The 16998-nt window shown below is 38.7% G+C and overlaps 5 protein-coding genes, 1 non-coding gene and 1 pseudogene across 10 annotated transcripts; 5 read left to right on the forward strand and 2 right to left on the reverse strand.

Annotated features, from left to right (window-relative positions):
- The first annotated feature begins 375 nt into the window (after positions 1-375).
- Positions 376-897, forward strand: LOC125587355. The gene has a single exon (XM_048757622.1). The coding sequence runs from the start codon at positions 376-378 to the stop codon at positions 895-897; it is 522 nt and encodes a 173-aa protein (XP_048613579.1).
- Positions 898-1455: 558 nt separating this feature from the next.
- LOC106411004 (putative oxidoreductase TDA3) lies at positions 1456-3187 on the forward strand. 2 transcript variants are annotated; one of them, XM_013851671.3, is made up of 2 exons: positions 1456-2656; positions 2709-3187. In XM_013851671.3, the coding sequence occupies exons 1-2, from the start codon at positions 1789-1791 to the stop codon at positions 3098-3100; spliced, it is 1260 nt and encodes a 419-aa protein (XP_013707125.1). In that variant the 5' UTR covers positions 1456-1788; the 3' UTR covers positions 3101-3187. The 2 variants fall into 2 exon arrangements, with proteins under 2 accessions (XP_013707125.1, XP_013707126.1); XM_013851672.3 differs by having other exon boundaries at positions 2730-3187.
- Positions 3188-3696: 509 nt separating this feature from the next.
- Positions 3697-4865, forward strand: BNAC05G44820D. Of its 3 annotated transcripts, none has more exons than XM_013851927.3 (4): positions 3697-4171; positions 4262-4345; positions 4405-4512; positions 4609-4865. In XM_013851927.3, the coding sequence occupies exons 1-4, from the start codon at positions 3871-3873 to the stop codon at positions 4722-4724; spliced, it is 609 nt and encodes a 202-aa protein (XP_013707381.1). In that variant the 5' UTR covers positions 3697-3870; the 3' UTR covers positions 4725-4865. The 3 variants fall into 3 exon arrangements, with proteins under 3 accessions (XP_013707381.1, XP_022559294.1, XP_013707382.1); XM_022703573.2 differs by having other exon boundaries at positions 3699-4171; positions 4411-4512; XM_013851928.3 differs by having other exon boundaries at positions 3731-4171; positions 4414-4512.
- LOC106411219 (GPI transamidase component PIG-T-like) lies at positions 4750-7812 on the reverse strand. Of its 2 annotated transcripts, none has more exons than XM_022703571.2 (5): positions 7346-7812; positions 5652-6803; positions 5435-5578; positions 5183-5363; positions 4750-5084 (listed from the first exon to the last, which is right to left on the reverse strand). In XM_022703571.2, the coding sequence occupies exons 1-5, from the start codon at positions 7562-7564 to the stop codon at positions 4888-4890; spliced, it is 1893 nt and encodes a 630-aa protein (XP_022559292.2). In that variant the 5' UTR covers positions 7565-7812; the 3' UTR covers positions 4750-4887. The 2 variants fall into 2 exon arrangements, with proteins under 2 accessions (XP_022559292.2, XP_022559293.2); XM_022703572.2 differs by having other exon boundaries at positions 4750-5081; positions 7346-7811.
- A 3353-nt stretch (positions 7813-11165) lies between these two features.
- On the forward strand, positions 11166-13652 carry LOC106407040 (purple acid phosphatase 15). The gene is made up of 5 exons (XM_013847815.3): positions 11166-11511; positions 11798-11989; positions 12084-12826; positions 13098-13376; positions 13447-13652. The coding sequence occupies exons 1-5, from the start codon at positions 11238-11240 to the stop codon at positions 13579-13581; spliced, it is 1623 nt and encodes a 540-aa protein (XP_013703269.1). The 5' UTR covers positions 11166-11237; the 3' UTR covers positions 13582-13652.
- LOC106408661 lies at positions 13615-16988 on the reverse strand (annotated as a pseudogene).
- Positions 15260-15341, forward strand: TRNAS-UGA. The gene has a single exon. It is a non-coding gene; the product is annotated as a tRNA-Ser (tRNA).
- Positions 16989-16998: the final 10 nt, after the last annotated feature.

Consider the following 16998-nt stretch of genomic DNA (forward strand, 5'->3'; position numbering starts at 1 on the left):
TGTGTATGTTTAATGGGGATCTATGTCTAGCATTTTTACATGCATAACTTTGAATATTTTTATAAAAATTTATGTATGAAATATATATTTTTAAATATATATCAAATTTATTAATTAAAACTTTTAAAGGAAAAATCAAATACACTAGAATGAATGCTAGATTACAAAGAAAAAAAATTAAACCAAGATGCAATCTAAAGCAAAAAAAAGGGTTTAAGGATGTGGGTAAGAAAACAGAGGAGGTAGAGCATTCATTGAACATCGGCGGAAACTTAACCGTATGAAAGATTTATTTAAACAAAAAACGAGGGTGGGTTGGGGATTAGGCCGTTGAAAGAAGTTAACCATGTATACGGTCTAAAGCTTATCTGGAGAATGTTTGCTGGAAACTCTCTTTGGGGTAAGTGGATCAGAACTAATCTTCTCAAGGAAGTTAGTGAGAAAACGCAAGCAGGCTCTTGGATATGGAGGAAAATGCTCAAATTGAGATATGTAGCCATGACATTTCATATGAAGGCTGTGCGAAATGGGAGACATATCTCTTTCTGGTTTGATCGGTGGTCTGAGCTTGGGGTGATGCCTGAGTTACTCAGTGAGAGAGGTATACTCGAAATGGGAATCCGAAGGGAGGCTACTTTGGAGGAAGCCTTATGTAATCAAAGGAGAAAGAAAAGACACAGACGGCATATCTTAAACGACATTGAAAAGGATATGGGCATTGTTAAAGAAAAGCTGAGGTCTGGAACGGAGAATGTCGATTTGTGGAGATGGAAGTCTGGTTATAAAACCAACTTTTCAATCACTGAGACATGGCAGCAGACACGAGAAGTAGGGTCGCTTTGTACCTGGGGAAGAGTATCTGGTTTTCTCAGGCTTCAACAAAGTTTGCCTTCATGACTTGGATTGCAATAGCGCGGCAGGTTAGCAACAACGGATCGCATATCTGGCTGGAGTCAAGGTGTAGACTCTACTCGTGTGCTATGTAAAACGGCTTCTAAAACAAGAAACCATCTAAGTGCTTGTTCTCATCATTGATTTGGAAACATCTTACTAAAGGGATTTTGGACAGATCATATTTAGATAAGTGGAACATCATTGTCGAATTGATTTTCTACCCCAATAATGGAAAAAAAGGAAGAGGTTTTGTCTCAGATATGCATTACAAGTCACCTTATATACATTGTGGTGGGAAAGAAACAAGCGCCATCATGGAGACTCTCCTATGCCGTCGCAAGCCCTGTCTAAGCTTATCGACAAGTCAATCACGAATAAACTCAGCTTGGTGCAAATGAAGGAAATGAAAGGCATGGAAGGCATTTTGCAGTATTGGTTTGGCACAAGACTGTAAAAAAGTTTTGATAGCTAGGAGATAGCAAGATAGAAGAGTGGAAGTTGTAAAGAGTTAGAAGTTTCCTCTTGTTTAGCCAAAGACCCACTTGATGTAAAGATGTTTTTTGAAGAATAAAATTTAACATTCATTCAAAAAATATATATATATTTTTGTACTGTATAATTGTTGATAAACCATGTTTTCTGAAGTTTTAAACCTAAATTTTACGGTGCATAAACATTAACAAACCTTCAAGCAAACAAGTGATTAAGAGGACTCCACAAACATTACTGTTAGTTAAAACGGCGGTTACGGTAAAAAAAAGACACAAAAAAACAAGACTCAGTCTCAGCAATACAGTATTTACAGCTTAACTTTTCGGCCCAATAATGGCATAGGCCCATTAAGTAGTTTCTCACAGTCGACGTGTGGACTCGGTGACTCATCTACCTCCTCATATGGCGTTGATCTCATCCTCATCGTTCCCTCCGGCGTTATCCAGACGATTGACCCACACACGAACAATCACGATCCGCTCCAACTCATCAAAACCAATGGCGAAGAACCTAGCCGACGGCGGAGAAACCTCAAAGCGTATCGTCGTATGCGGCGGAGGCGTGATCGGCGTCTGCACGGCGTACTTCCTCGCCAAGAAAGGAGTCTCCGTCACTCTCGTCGAACAATCCGCCGTAGCGTGCGCCGCTTCGGGTAAAGCCGGAGGCTTCCTCGCTTTCGATTGGTGCGATGGAAGTCCGGTTGGGTCCTTAGCACGCGCGAGCTTCGACCTCCATCGATCCCTCGCCGAGGAGCTAAACGGCGTCGAATCGTATGGGTACAGACCTCTAACGACCCTCAGCGTCACCGTAACGGAATCAAAGCCTGTGTCGTCGGGAGGTTTGGGCTTACCTGATTGGGTCAACGGCCCGGTTAAAAGCCCATCTACGATTGGCACGACGCAGACGACAGCGCAGGTGCATCCCCAGCTCTTCACCAGGAAGGTGTTGTCGACGGCGGTGGAGAAGTACGGTGTCGAGGTTGTGATCGGGAGGCTTGAAGAGGTGAGGGTGGAGCAAGGGCGAGTTGACTCGGTCGTGCTCGAAGGTGGGCGAGTTATAGAGGCTGACTCGGTGGTTCTTGCGATGGGACCGTGGTCCGATAAGTTAGAGATGTTGTCTTCGGTGTTTAGGGTGTACGGTACGAAAGCTCATAGCATTGTCCTTGAACCGAAAGAGCCAAACGCTATAACTCCCCACGCTCTTTTCTTAAGTTATTATCCTTCTAACGGTGGTGGGGCCCTGGACCCTGAAGTGTACCCTCGTCCCACAGGTAATGTTCGGTGTTTTTTTTTTTTTTGGCCTGGTTTTAATATCTGGATTAGGTTTGTTGTTTATTTTGACAGGTGAAGTGTACTTATGTGGAATGTCATCACAAGAAGAAGTACCTGATGATCCAGATCAGGTGACTAGCAATCCTGAGTCCATAGAGGTTCTGAAAAGAGTAGCTAAAACAGTTTCGAGTTATCTGAACGAAGAAAACGCTCAAGTGAAGGCAGAGCAAGCTTGTTTCTTGCCTAGCACCGAAGATGGTGTCCCCGTGATCGGTGAGATTCCGGGTATCAAAGGTTGTTATGTAGCCACAGGACATAGCTGCTGGGGGATTCTAAATGGTCCAGCTACTGGCTCTGCATTAGCTGAGCTGATTGTAGACGGTGTGGCCACTAGTGTTGATCTTAGCCGGTTTAGTCCTTCCCGGTTTAGCAAGCGAAGATGAATTGAAGGGGTGTAGTAAACTTTTTATCCTTAATACTTCCTGTAAACGTTTAATCTTTAATCCAAAATGCTGAAGTAGGGAATATCACTGGCTTGCTTGTCGTAATATTCAAGTTAAAAATATCATGGAATTAACTGTGGATTAGTGAAATAGTTTAAAGCTTAAAGAAAAGGAAGAAGTGGTAAAGTGGCCCATGATGTAAATCTCTCAATTAAAAAGGGTTTATAAACCTAGTCACTCATCTATAATTCCCAGAACTTAGGAGGTGTTCGGTAGTTACCGTAGGTGCCGTTTACCGCTCTATTTATTTTTAAAACATCAAATTCAAAACAATCAAGTTTTAATTTTTTTTTTTAAAACTACATTTCTTTAAATAAATTACAGCTGTACAAGTGCTTTGCAGAGCAATATTTTAGTGTTTTCCATAAAATTTTACAGCAATAAAATTTAAAACTAAAGCAAAAAATCTATGACGGCAAAAAAATTTCTTTTAAAGCTAGGCCATTACCGATCAGAATCTAGACTACGAAAAACATTTGCAAGTAATTCGGGCTAAATAAAAGCCCATTCAAATGAATGCTTAAGGCCCATTAGAATGAGAACCCAACTACCCAAAAGCTGCAAAGAATCGCCGTCTGAGACAGAAGGTTATAGTGGAAGGTCTTAAAAGGACGACCAAAAAGGTCTGAGAAGAGTCTACAAAGGTACCGTTAACAGTAGCATATACGAGAAAGTTCAAGAATTCGTTGGAGCCTGTAAGCAGAGTGGTGATGGGAGACGAGGGTTGGAGAAAGATTAGACTTTTATGCCCCTCTGTATCGAAGATTATCGACTGGGTTGCTTGGAACGATCAGAAACTCGACTTTAAGTCTATAGCCGCAGCGTTTGGGCTCGAACCGTCGACGGTGAAGCTCAATGGTCACTTCATAAGCAGAGATAATGATTTAGTCGCTTCTTGTGTGACGTGGAAGTCTTTGCTCGCTTTCTTCTCAGCTAAAGGCTTGTCTACTGGTAAAGACGGAGCTGGTGCTCTCCTCGTCGACGGCAAGCTCTCTAGAGTCGGTACCAAAAGTGAGTTTCTTTAAAGTTTAGCAAATTTTGAATTCAAGATATTTTTTAATTAGTTATAGTTTCTGATGATACTTGTGGTTGATTTCACAGGAGCATACTCTGGTTCTCAGGAGGACATAACCATCAACAATCTTGGTCTAAACAGAAACAAGAAGTTGAAAGATAAGTGTTCAGGTACGGGGAAACATTGTGGTTTTGATATATCTACTTTTGAGTTTAATCTGACTTTTCAGTATCAGCAGGTGATGAACCTCTGCTCTCTGGAAGCAACAAGAGAAAACTCTTGTCTGAAGATATGCACTCACTCAAGAAACTAAAACTCAATATGGGTGATAGCTCAGGTATAAGCTCAGTATTTTCTCTTCTTTGAGATGTACTAAAACAACACTATGGTCTCTTCTTTGATGTTCCTATGGGGGGATTTATGTATGTTGCAGGAAGACAAAGTGAAATCGGCAAAACGCCATTAAAATGCAGTTTCACTAGTGATGGTCTCAAGAGGACAAGAGAAGATGATATGATTGCGTCCACATCTCGTAAGAAGATAAGATAGAGAAGTACTATGTAAAAGCAGAGCATGGTGTAATAGTTCTTTTCTTGTGTATTGGCTAAAAGCTAAATGCAAAATTTAAACTCTTAAAGTACAAATCTTAATGGTCCAAAACACTCTTTGTCGATACACATTGTACAATTAGTCTCTCTTGAAAGTGCTGAGCCTACTTATCCGTGGAAAAATATTGCCATGCTGCAGCAACTCCTGCAACCAAAATGATCTTGAAGAGAAGTTTACTAGACAAAACCGAAGATTGAGCTGCTGCGGTCGGCTCTGATGATGGTGATTCAACTGGTCTTCCTCTGATCTTGGCTGTGAATCTTGATAACAACTGCTTAAGCCCACCTGTTTTCTTTCCTGCTAGAGAAAACAGAACAATCATAAACTTGATGTTAGAATCCAGATCAGAGCTTCAAAATGATAGTGAAAACCTGGCCCTATAACATTTGATGACTAACCTTTGCTTTTGAGAAACCTTTCTTCTTCACCTATTCGTCTACGGAGAGCATTGAGCAATGATCCGAAGTACAATGCGAAAACAGTGCACGTGATCGTGATGACGTTGTAAGGCATGCTAAAATCAGGGGTTGTCAAAGGTACGAGCAATACTTCTGTGTAAGAGCGCACTAATGACTTGTCCTGCAACAATCCAAAGGATAAAAGTAAGTCATTACATTTGAATTAGGTGACAGGAGAACACATTTTTTTACCTTAAATTTTGATAACAGGGGCAATGTGCTGAGTTCTTCTTTGAAATCCAAACTTGCATGATGATCAGGAAAGCTTATCAAAGCCGATGGAATGTCGAATCCTTGGTTAGCATCAGGAGGATATTCATCTATATGTAGAAAACCCTGTTGACCAGATTGATTTGACTATCAGATTATGGAATGCGAAGAAAAGTACACATGGAAAACAAAAGATCACCTTATCATACTCTATGGATATGGCTACAGATTTCACTTCACAGGGTAGTTCCAGCATCATCTCCATCATGCCAGATGACATCTTATCCGCAGATGGTGAGACATTGATCTTCTTTAAGACCTCGCTGCTTGTATTCTGTTGTTGGTCCACAAAGATTTGTAGTGTGTGATAATAAACCTTAACATACCACGGGAAAATCTGGAAAACGTTAGCTTTTACTCTACAGTGGCCGCCATTAGTGATATCTTTTCCGGATAACTTATCCTGTGATTCTGTGGCTTTTAACAAGATGGCTATTGCACCCCTTTCGTTTCCGCTTCCCATCAAGAACCGAGAAGCGTGTAATGGTGCTTGTTGGCATGACCACTTTGAAGGAAGCTTCCAAGTCAGGCTAAGATCAAATGGCTCACTGTCACTGGATTTGTCAATATCGAAGATAAAAAGAACGCTGCTGGTTTCTCTAAGAGTCCTGTCTGGCTTTATGGACAATTCGAATTCTTCATTCTTCAAGAGTGTGTGAGCTTCTGGATGCGCAAGACCCTCCATTTGAAGATACACATTACTTGACTTTGCAAGAACACATTTTCCGACAACTTTTCTCCCAAAGAGTGAGCTAAGAGACCAACTTGGCTGTAGATCTTTTCCATCATAAACAGTGTCAGGCTGAAGAACAACAGTAAGACTCTGCTCAAGCAACATGCCAGAGTCAACCATAGATAAATGCAATCTCTGAGAATGATAAAACCCTCTGTAAACAGACGGCCTATTCATCAACGCAGAGATCCCATCCTTGTCTCTACACGGGAGCAGCTTCAGCCACGGCGTCAAATTCTCAGTACAAACAGCTTCACGCGGCAATGAACCATACCTAAGCTTATCCGAGCTTCTCCCAAACCCCCACGTAGGAGCAGCATACGAAGTGGAAGATTCGAGAAAGTTGATGGAAGCACAGAAAAGCCCTGAGAGCGCGTGTGTTAAGTTCTTCCAAGAAGTATCAACCTCAGAGCGAGGAACGTCAAACACAGCCCAAAGCTCGACACCAACAGGCTTCGCGTTCATACTTGAAAGAGTGTCAGATCCTCCCCAGTGTTCGTGGTTCCAACGTCCCTGAGTGAAAGATAGCTCCATCTCCTTGACTCGAAACTTCTGAACCTGTGTCAAGAATCTCAGAGATTACAGAAACCTCTTAATAATTAAGAAATTAATATTGTTTCATATGGAATAGCAATCATAGGTTACTCCAGAAGCTATTGGGGGGGGGGGGGGGGGGGGCTAGCAATGCCTAATGAAACATTCGCCTTTGAATTTTAGAGAGTTGATTGGCTTCCAAATTTTTAATTAAGATTAATCTTAAAATTGTTTAGGGCCTCACGGAAGATCTAAAAGATCAGATTCCTTCTATCATGGCCGGAGCAAAGCCTGATGAAACATTGGCCTCACCTCAGCTTCGAATTTCGAATTTTAAAGAGTTGATTGGCTTCCTAAATTTATAATTAAGATTAATCTTAAAACTGTTTAGGGCCTCACGGAAGATCCAAAAGATCAGATTCCTTCTAACTGCAAAAGATCAAGGCAGATTCTGATCTAATCGCATCCGAGCTAAAACCTATGCTTCACAGTGCAAACTAATACGAACGATCTGTTCCCTAATGTCTAAGCTCAATACATTTTACGATAAAGAGGTTATTATTTACCAGCTGAGAGATAGCTTTGGGGAAGAGATGGTGGTGGCGGCCATGGGAGTTCGACGGAGGAGCTCGATTCTCGAAATGGAAATGAGCCAAGACTTTCCGATCGGGCAGAGGCTTCAACAGCAACGACTCGCTGAACTCTTCTTCTACTTCGTTCGATCCGAAAGCTATCGCGAGCAGAAACGATTGCAGAATTAACAAAGGGATAACGGTTCTAGCCATAATCGGATCCGGAGACGGTTACTGGCTTGTGTTACCGTCGATCGAGCATTACAGAGTAGATCGCTGAGCTCCGGCGAGGAGAAACGCGTTTTGAGGTGTAAACGCTGGAATAGACGCGATTTAAGAGCGTTTGCGGATAAAGGCGAAATCGTGGATTGAAAAACGAATTTATCAGACCCGAAGACGTGAGAGCAGATTGGTTTACTTTACTCGCAACATTTTTAATTCAGCGCTTCTGTACAATCTTAAGCTATATGACAACTATATAAATGGAAAAAAAAATGTAAAGAGAATCTATCAAACCGCCATAACTAGAGCAACACACAAATATATTACTAGTTATGGTAAAATTAAACACAAATATATTACTGTGGTAAAATTAAAAAAAGGGTGGATATTGGATGACTAGTTATGATTTTACTACCGTGTGTGAACGTTATAAACAATTGTTGTTATACACAGTATCAAAATCATAGATAGATAATTCAACATTTTTGAAAGAAGATGATATTGTGAGGCATGTTATGTGCTAACATCTCTGATCCATAGATTGAGAATTCAACATTTTTGAAAGAAGATGATATTGTGAGGCATGTTATGTGCTAACATTTGTGACCCATTCCACATACAGCTTCTGGATCATTGACAATCAGGCCCGGCTTATAATAAAACGGGCCATGTGTCATATTTCTTTTTTTATGAGTAAATTTAAGAGTTGAAGATTTATTTAGTTTGTAAGAATTTCAAAATTAAAAATCTTAAAATACTAAAAGAAACAAATAAAAAATGTAGAATTCAGTGTGCATCTGCACTCTCAGCACAGCTTTAGAACCATAACTGTTGACAATTATACTCATAGTTCAATTCGCTAAATCTTTTTCGTGTATGTTACCTCTTGAATGATTTTATGACCTATGCAAGTAGATTTTCATTAAGATTTGAGGAATAAATGCAACCATAGTTTCAAGAAAAAAAAATCAGTATTATAGATGAAATAACACTACATTCTAATTACTATCCAACAGACCCATATTACTAAAATGAAAATAATGGAACTGGCAGTGCAGACCACAAAACATATAAAAGTATTCAGAAAAATACAACGCAGAAAGGCACAAAATATTATGGTTAGATTTCTCCACCACATAAGATTGGAATATATAATTTATGATAAACAAATGTCACTCTGTAACATTATATAATATATAGCTAAATCTCCTTGAAACTGCACGTATACACATATAACACATCGGAAATTTCATTTTTTAAATCTTATTTATTTCAATGTTAATTGGAAAAGAATTTTTGGTCTCATGATCAAAGCTGCGAGTTAAATGACTTTGAGAGTGATCATTTGCTTTAACTAAGAATTTTTCATAAAAACCCTTCGAGTAAGTTTGATTTGGGTAGAAACCCCTCGATTAAGAATGTAACACAAAAACCCCCAACTCAATCTTTTTAACGAATTGACCCATACGTCTATAGTGACGTTAAAAGCTGTATTTTATCGTTAAGTCTTAAGCGATGCGTTTTACTTATGACAAAAACATCACAGCTTTTTTATCTTCTTCATCGCTTTCCAAAATTGCCAAATCCAAAATTCTAGAGTTCTTGTAAGTTCTCTCAATATTTCTCCATTCTTCTTCGTTCATGTAAGTTAGAATACTATAGTTTTAATTTTTGAATGAGATCGCGGGTCTCCTTTTAGACATTAGGAACCTTGCCTCTCTCTTCAATCACTTATCATTCTCTCATGTTTCTCGTACTTGTAATGTATTGGCTGACTCTTTGGCCAAATCAGCTCTGGCAAAGCTGGTGGCAGACCTTACTCTCTTTGGAGCGCCATAAGTTTTTAATACAAATTTCTTTTTGATAAAAAAAAAAAAATAGTTTCAATTTTTGTTCTTATGTTTTCCATCTGTGTGTGATTTGTTGTTTCTAGTCTTAAATTGTATTCTTGATGTTTGAACTCTCTACTAATTTTTAGTGTAAAGAAATTGATTATTGGAGCCATAATCACAATAGTTTTAGGACGCAGAATACCCAGGCAGTGTCAATGTGGATCATTGACAATCATGTTGACATCGAAAACAAAGGGAATCCAGAGAGAAGATTATACCGATGTGGAGCTATCTTTGGTCCATGCTGTGTGTTTAAGTGGCAAAATGAAGCACAAATGGAAGAATTTGGTGTCTTGGCTGAAAAACAAGCTATGATGGAGAACAAATTGATGGGACTGAAGCAAGATTTCTTGATATGAATAAAGACATAAGTGAGATTACTGGTGTCCTAGAGAGAGTATTAGAGCTAAGTTTTAGAAGTGTTATTGGTTTCTTTTAGTCTTATTGTTGTTGTTGTTAGACTCATACCTTGTTAGTATCTTATGTTTAAACTGTTGGTGTTCTTTGGTTAAATTATTGTCTTTAATTGTTGGTGATGTCGTAGAGATGGTGTCCTTTCGGTGACATTATTGCTCAATTACAATCATTTCTTTACGTTTTGTCATTACGTCATTAGAATACACATAAGCATGAAAATTCCAAAATAGAGACGTTTCTACAAAGACCTGAAAATTCAAAAAAAAAGAGTTTGCATCAAATTCTAAATCCAACTGCATCTGAGTTTACATAAAAACCAAATAAAGCCAAGTTTGCAACAAAATAAGTCTATCTAGCTGACTGCATCCACTATCTTTTGTTTTCTAGAAGGTCTTCCTGGTCTTAGATTAGGTGGCTTACGAACCTGATGCAGCTTGCATTTACGTTTGTTATGACCAGCTTGCATATACATGTCTGTAGAGGAAGAACATAAAAGATAAATCCATACCAAAATAAATAAACTGAAGAACAAACAATTGCTATTAATCTAGTAGTGATTACCATTATGAATTTTGCATGAAAAGAAGGAAATTCAGAGACTCAAGCAGCCTTGTGTCTTTGTACTCAACCCACATTACTGACAACATGGAAACCAAACTCGAAATTGAAACATAAAGAAATCAATATTGAAAACACATGATAGCTACCTCGTCGTCTAACAAGCTCCTTTCACAGTCAATCTCTCTCTTTCACAAACCCGAATTCAAACCACAAACTCACAAACCCGAAATAGAACCAAAAAACATAAACCACAAAATCTCTCTCAAACTCGTGCCAACATCTCATAATCTAAGAAGAGAAAGCCCAGAAACCATTGACTAGATGATTTTCCAAGATTGAGTTCTACATCTCTAGGAAATTAAGGTTTTGGTGATTTGGGGTTTTTTTATCAATATGTTGATCTTATATTCTCAAAACATACATCGTGCCATGAGTGAAACACTTGTAGTTTTGCTCTAGATTGCATGTTATTTTTTTAATTAAATGCAACACATGGTTTTAGACTTAACGACAAAATACAGCTTTTAACGTCAATTGTAAACAGAGGGGTTAATTCGTTAAAAAAGATGACTTGAGGGATTTTTATGTTACATTCTTAATTGAGGGGTTTCTACCCAAATTAAATTTACTTAATGGGTTTTTATGTTAAAAATCCTTTAACTAACGATAATGACTATTTAATCTGATACTTTAGATATTTTAAATCTCTTCCCAAAATATCCCAACGCCAACATTAATAACAAAGCAGCCCACACTACTAACTGAAAAGCTCCGCCACAACCCTGTGGAAAACGATGACGTTTCATGACTATTCTATCACTTTCCTCGGACTATCACTTCTTTGCTTTCTTTCGCCGGCAACCGTCTCCGCCGATTATATCCCGTCAACGTTAGACGGACCGTTCGTTCCGGTGACTGTTCCGTTAGACACATCTCTCCGGGGAAAGGCAATCGATTTGCCTGACACCGATCCTCGTGTCCGCCGCCACGTCACCGGTTTCGAGCCGGAGCAGATTTCTCTATCTCTTTCCTCCGATTTCGACTCCATATGGGTCTCTTGGATCACAGGTTCCACTTCTCCACCACTCTTTACGTGATTTGTATAATAACTCTCTGCAAGTTAGTTTCTTTTTTATTATTTCGTCATAAAGAACAGAGTTATGTAATAAATGCTAAAAGGACGAATCTTATTACCAACTCTTTTTCTCTTTTTCAGACATAGAACTCTTTTTCAGTTACTTCTATCTAAAGTTAGGAACCTGCCACTCTAATGAAAGCTGACAATGAACTTAAATTATAGATTCTCATAAGTACAAATTTATATTAATAACGAATATATTGATCTGTTTGAAAGGTGAGTTCCAAATCGGAAAGAACGTGAAGCCATTAGATCCGACAAGTATCGACAGTATTGTCCAGTTCGGTACTTTGAGACACTCACTGAGTCATGAAGCCAAAGGAACATCACTTGTTTATAGTCAACTTTACCCTTTTGACGGTCTCCTCAACTATACTTCTGGAATCATACACCATGTTCGCATTACAGGTTCTTAAATCTAACTAAATTATAAAAACAATTAAAAAAACAAAAAAAATGTAATCGTTAATCAATTCTTGATAACTGGTTGTTTTAAACGCAGGGCTGAAACCAAGTACTGTCTATTACTATCGATGCGGAGATCCTTCACGACACGCTATGAGCAAGATACACCATTTCAGGACAATGCCTGTTTCTAACCCCTCGAGTTACCCTAGCCGAATAGCAGTTGTGGGTGATCTTGGTCTCACTTACAACACAACAGATACAGTTAGCCATTTGCTTCAGAACTCTCCGGACCTTGTTTTACTGATCGGTGACGTGAGCTACGCGAACTTGTACCTAACGAACGGGACTAGCTCAGATTGTTACTCTTGCTCATTCCCGGATACGCCTATACACGAGACGTATCAGCCGCGTTGGGACTATTGGGGTAGGTTTATGGAGACTCTGACTTCGAAAGTTCCTTTGATGGTGGTCGAAGGAAACCACGAGATCGAGTTACAAGCCGAGAACAAGACGTTCGAAGCTTATAAGTCAAGATTCGCTTTTCCATTTAAAGAAAGTGGCTCTTCTTCTAAGCTTTATTTTTCTTTTAACGCCGGTGGGATCCACTTTGTGATGCTCGGTGCCTACGTCGCCTTTGAGAAACCAGGCGAGCAATACGAGTGGCTAAAGAAGGATCTGGCTAAGTTTGATAGATCGGTGACTCCGTGGTTGGTAGTATCATGGCATCCACCTTGGTATAGCACTTACACAGCGCATTACAGAGAAGCTGAGTGTATGAAAGAAGCTATGGAGGAGTTGCTTTACTCTTACGGTACCGACATTGTCTTCAACGGACATGTAAGACCCACCCGACCACACACAAAACTGTCTTCTTTTTTTCTTTTCTTTTAAATAAATATATATATTAATTTCAACCCGAAAACTGGAATTTTAGATCCGGTTACAAGCTCGAAGTCAATGTATTACATAACCAGTTTCGCCCATCCATTAAACCCGGGCACATTCCACTGGTCAATCGTTACTGTTACTGTTACTGTTCTCAGCCTTGGACGATGAATTGTCTCTTTTTTTTCTTCACCTTCAGTGATTGACTAAACATTTTTTTCAGGTCCATGCTTATGAACGGACGAACAGAGTTTACAACTACGAACTAGACCCATGCGGTCCAGTTTACATAGTGGTTGGTGATGGAGGTAACCGCGAAAAAATGGCGATCGAGCACGCAGATGAACCCGGTAAATGTCCCGACCCGCTAACCACGCCGGATCCAGCAATGGGTGGGGAGTTTTGCGGTTGGAACTTCACCAGGACTGGTAAGTTCTGCTGGGACCAGCAGCCTGAGTATAGTGCATTGAGGGAAAGCAGCTTCGGCCATGGAATATTAGAGGTAATAACGGTTTTAACTAACTCTTAAACCACGTTGAGAGTTTTAAATTAGATTTAATTTTATAACGCAGGTGAAGAATGATACATGGGCACTATGGACATGGTATAGGAACCAAGATTCGAGTAGTAAAGTAGGAGATCAGATTTACATTGTGAGAGAACCTGATCGATGTAATGGTTACAACCGTCTTGTTGACCATTGCTAAGCTCAAAGTTTGGTCTTTTTTGTATGTAACAAGTATGAACATTTATCCAAATAAAAAAATAATTTTCAAAATTTCAAAGATAATGTTTCTAGAAGATCTCGAGGAACTCGAGGACGAAGCTGATGCAAACGGGACAATGGCCTTTCTGAGCCATAAGCTCTTTAGAACAGAGCTTACAAAACGTGTGACCGCACGGTGCAAAGGTCGCGCCTTTGATGTGTACATGACAAACGCAGCAGCTCAGCTCTCCTTCTTCTTCTTCTTCTTCCTCGTCTTCATCTTCTTCGTCTTCTTCGTCCATGGCGTATCTTGCTCCCGTTAACCCCATTTGCCGATCCGTCTCTTCCAACAGATCCATCAGCGACATTGTCTGCTTCGGCGCAGATGATTTCTCCTCTGTTTCTTCTTCTGAATCATCTTCATCCTCTTCGTCGTCTTCCTCTGCTTCCGCAGCTTCCTGCGCCGCGACGGCTTCTCTCGCCGACATCTGCCTCTCATCCTCGAACTTAACCACCGGATGACGGAGGATTTTATCGTCTTCGCCGTCACCGTGATCCCTAACGGAATCGTGGCGTGAAAATTGCGGCTTGAAGCTCCTCGACGGCGGTCCGTCTCCAGGGATGCTTACGTCAGCAAAATCGTCCGGGTTTTTACTCGACCCGACCCGCATTGAAGGTCCGCGCGTGAACATCCCGCGTCCTGAAGAGCCAGGTGGATTTTCCGACATCGGGATTCCGTAGACTAAGCCGGTGATCGGAACGCTTCTGCAGTGTGTTTGGTATTGGGGATAAGGATATCCGAGGTGGGGATATGAAGAGACGAGGTCCAAGCAGAGCCGGTTCGTTTCAGACGGAGTTTCTCACGGAGAATCTGCCACGTGGTCCGGTCTTTGTGTTCTTTTTCTTCTTGGTATTCTTGGCGTATGATATGAAAAGCGTTTGGCTTGTTGTTGTGCGGTGCGGTACAAGAGATTTTTGTGGCGAAGGCGGTGGTGATGATGGTATAACGATCTACAAACTATGGGAGTGTTGAATAACGTTTTAGCTTAGGTTGAAAATTCTAAAGTTTGGATCATTTGTTTGTTTTTGTTTTCTTTTAATAATTTGGTTTTTATTTTTGGATTTTCTACTAACTTTTTTATCATTTAGACTTTAGTTATGTTTAATGTTTTGTTCTTGCCTCCTTAATTTGGAAGATATTTTGTGGCTATAAAGTCTTTTCTTTTTTTAAATGGAGAACCTGGGGTAAGAAAGAACCTCTGAACGAGTCTCAAGGTGAAGAAAATGATCTAAATTAAGGATGTTTCCACAATTTTGTGACAAAAAGCTATCGATGATCAATGTGAATTATCACTCTTTTTATTACAAGGCTAACGAATTACCAGGTTAATGAAATTTGTGCATGAAGAGACAAGATGTATAAAGATCTACTGAAATGCTTTTCTTATGAGATCTCCAACCTTTCATCATGAAATTTTGACTAATGTAGCCTTTTTATAAAGGAGTCTTGGCCATTTTACACTAAATTTATCAAAAAAGTTTTTAAAAGAGGTACTGGCGTGATACAAGAAAAATATTCATGCCATATCACCAACAAATTGAAAGTGGTTTGGTTTGCCTTCGTATAAAAGAGTAATGTATGGATTAATAGTAATGACATTATTAAAAGGACCAAAAGAGTCAATATGTCCGAGTGGTTAAGGAGACAGACTTGAAATCTGTTGGGCTTTGCCCGCGCAGGTTCGAACCCTGCTGTTGACGTTATTTTTAATTTTTTTTTGCAGTATAAACGTAAATTGTGGACGACAAAACTAACGATCCCATTGGCATTACTCTTTTTGCAATGAGGAAAGAGTGTTTATATTTCAAGGTTTTCTTGTATGCGATTTCGACTTGGTTTAGCTATTTACTCTGATAAACATAAACCAACGTCATAAAGCTTTTTTCAAAACTGTTTCGTGTTTTATTTTTCTTCTGCACTTAGCTATACAGACCAAGCGTAATAGCAACATCCAGTGCCGTGCCAAGGATTTTAAGTGCTTAGACAAATTTTTAAAATAAATTTATATACAACTATAATGAAAACAATTTTCTAATACGATTCGTCAAATATAAAAGTTTAACACTTACAAAAATAAATTTATTAGGTAAATATGCTATATTATATCATATAAAAAATACATAGATTTATAAAATGAGTTACTCGATTCTCGTAAAAAAAGTTTTTTAGAAAATATTTCTTCCATTTCAGATTAATTGTGGTTGTAAGGTAAAATTTTTGTTTCAAAATAAGTGTCGTTTCATAATTTCAATGCAAAATTTATTAATTTTTTATTTCAATCTATTCTTCTATTGGTTGAAATTTGGTTAGATGTATTGGTAATGATGTTTTATATAGTAAATATACAAAATTAAATATTTTTTTAATCTGTGTGTCTAAGTCTAAAATGACAATTAAAATGAAACGAATGGAATAAATCTAAGCAACTAGACTATAAATTATTTTAAATTTTGGGACCCTAAAAAAAATATTATTCAGGGACATAAAACAAATGCATTTTTCAATATATTGTAGGCACACCTGTTGCAACATTGAGTTAGGCTTGAAGTTTCGTCGATGACTGAGATTGAACAAATGTTTGTGTAAAAATCACATTAGTTCGGAATAATTTTTTTTTGGAACACATATTTTGGGAATAAATTATTTTCTGAAAAATTATAGTCTATAGACATTAGGCCTCGAAATTTTAACTTAAACCCGAAAACCCAAACCGGAACCGATCTGAAAATACCCGACCCGAAACCGAACCGAAAATTTACAAGTACTTTTTGGGTCTAAATTTCTTTTACCCGAAAGAACTGGAACCGATAGGAACCGACCCGAATAGATCCGATCCGATAAGAACCGCCTGAATAGACCCGACCCGATAAGAACCGATCTGTACCCGACTTAAAAACAAACTATTATTTTTTGTGTTCTATTTTATATTTATTATTTTATGATTTAGTTGAAATATCTTCTGTTAACAACATTTGTTATTATTTTGTAACATTTATAAGTAATAAGAAGCTTTAAAATGTAAAATTTAGAGTTTCAAAATGTTTTATTTTAATTATTAATAGTTTTATTTAAGTTATTTTGTAAAATTTTAGATATATGACAAATATTGACTAAATTTGATGGAGTTTGATATGTCATGTCATTTTCAGATCCTAAATAGCCGAAACCAACCCGGACTCGATATAGACCAAAAATTACGGGTATTTTAATTATAAACCCGAACAGATCCAGACCCGAGAAGAACCGACCCGAACCCGAACCAAAAATTTATAAGTACTTACTGGCTCCAAATGTTTAGGATCCGAAAAGAACCGGTCTAAACCCGATCCAAAGAACCGAACGTCCATGTCTAATTAG

The sequence above is a fragment of the Brassica napus genome, chromosome C5 (assembly GCF_020379485.1).
Source record: "Brassica napus cultivar Da-Ae chromosome C5, Da-Ae, whole genome shotgun sequence".
NCBI lineage: Eukaryota > Viridiplantae > Streptophyta > Magnoliopsida > Brassicales > Brassicaceae > Brassica > Brassica napus.

Bases quoted from the DNA above. Each gene is read 5' to 3' on its own strand.
- BNAC05G44820D (XM_013851927.3), top strand. From the start codon at position 3,871: ATGGGAGACGAGGGTTGGAGAAAGATTAGACTTTTATGCCCCTCTGTA. The intron at 4,172-4,261 runs GTGAGTTTCTTT...TTGATTTCACAG, and splicing joins CTCTAGAGTCGGTACCAAAA to GAGCATACTCTGGTTCTCAG. The intron at 4,513-4,608 runs GTATAAGCTCAG...TGTATGTTGCAG, and splicing joins CAATATGGGTGATAGCTCAG to GAAGACAAAGTGAAATCGGC.
- LOC125587355 (XM_048757622.1), top strand. From the start codon at position 376: ATGTTTGCTGGAAACTCTCTTTGGGGTAAGTGGATCAGAACTAATCTT.
- LOC106411219 (XM_022703571.2), bottom strand. From the start codon at position 7,564: ATGGCTAGAACCGTTATCCCTTTGTTAATTCTGCAATCGTTTCTGCTC. The intron at 5,364-5,434 runs GTAAAAAAATGT...GGATTGTTGCAG, and splicing joins CCCTGTTATCAAAATTTAAG to GACAAGTCATTAGTGCGCTC. The intron at 5,085-5,182 runs GTTAGTCATCAA...TGTTTTCTCTAG, and splicing joins AAGGTTTCTCAAAAGCAAAG to CAGGAAAGAAAACAGGTGGG.
- LOC106407040 (XM_013847815.3), top strand. From the start codon at position 11,238: ATGACGTTTCATGACTATTCTATCACTTTCCTCGGACTATCACTTCTT. The intron at 11,990-12,083 runs GTTCTTAAATCT...TTTTAAACGCAG, and splicing joins ACACCATGTTCGCATTACAG to GGCTGAAACCAAGTACTGTC. The intron at 13,377-13,446 runs GTAATAACGGTT...TTTATAACGCAG, and splicing joins TCGGCCATGGAATATTAGAG to GTGAAGAATGATACATGGGC.
- LOC106411004 (XM_013851671.3), top strand. From the start codon at position 1,789: ATGGCGTTGATCTCATCCTCATCGTTCCCTCCGGCGTTATCCAGACGA. The intron at 2,657-2,708 runs GTAATGTTCGGT...TATCTGGATTAG, and splicing joins AGTGTACCCTCGTCCCACAG to GTTTGTTGTTTATTTTGACA.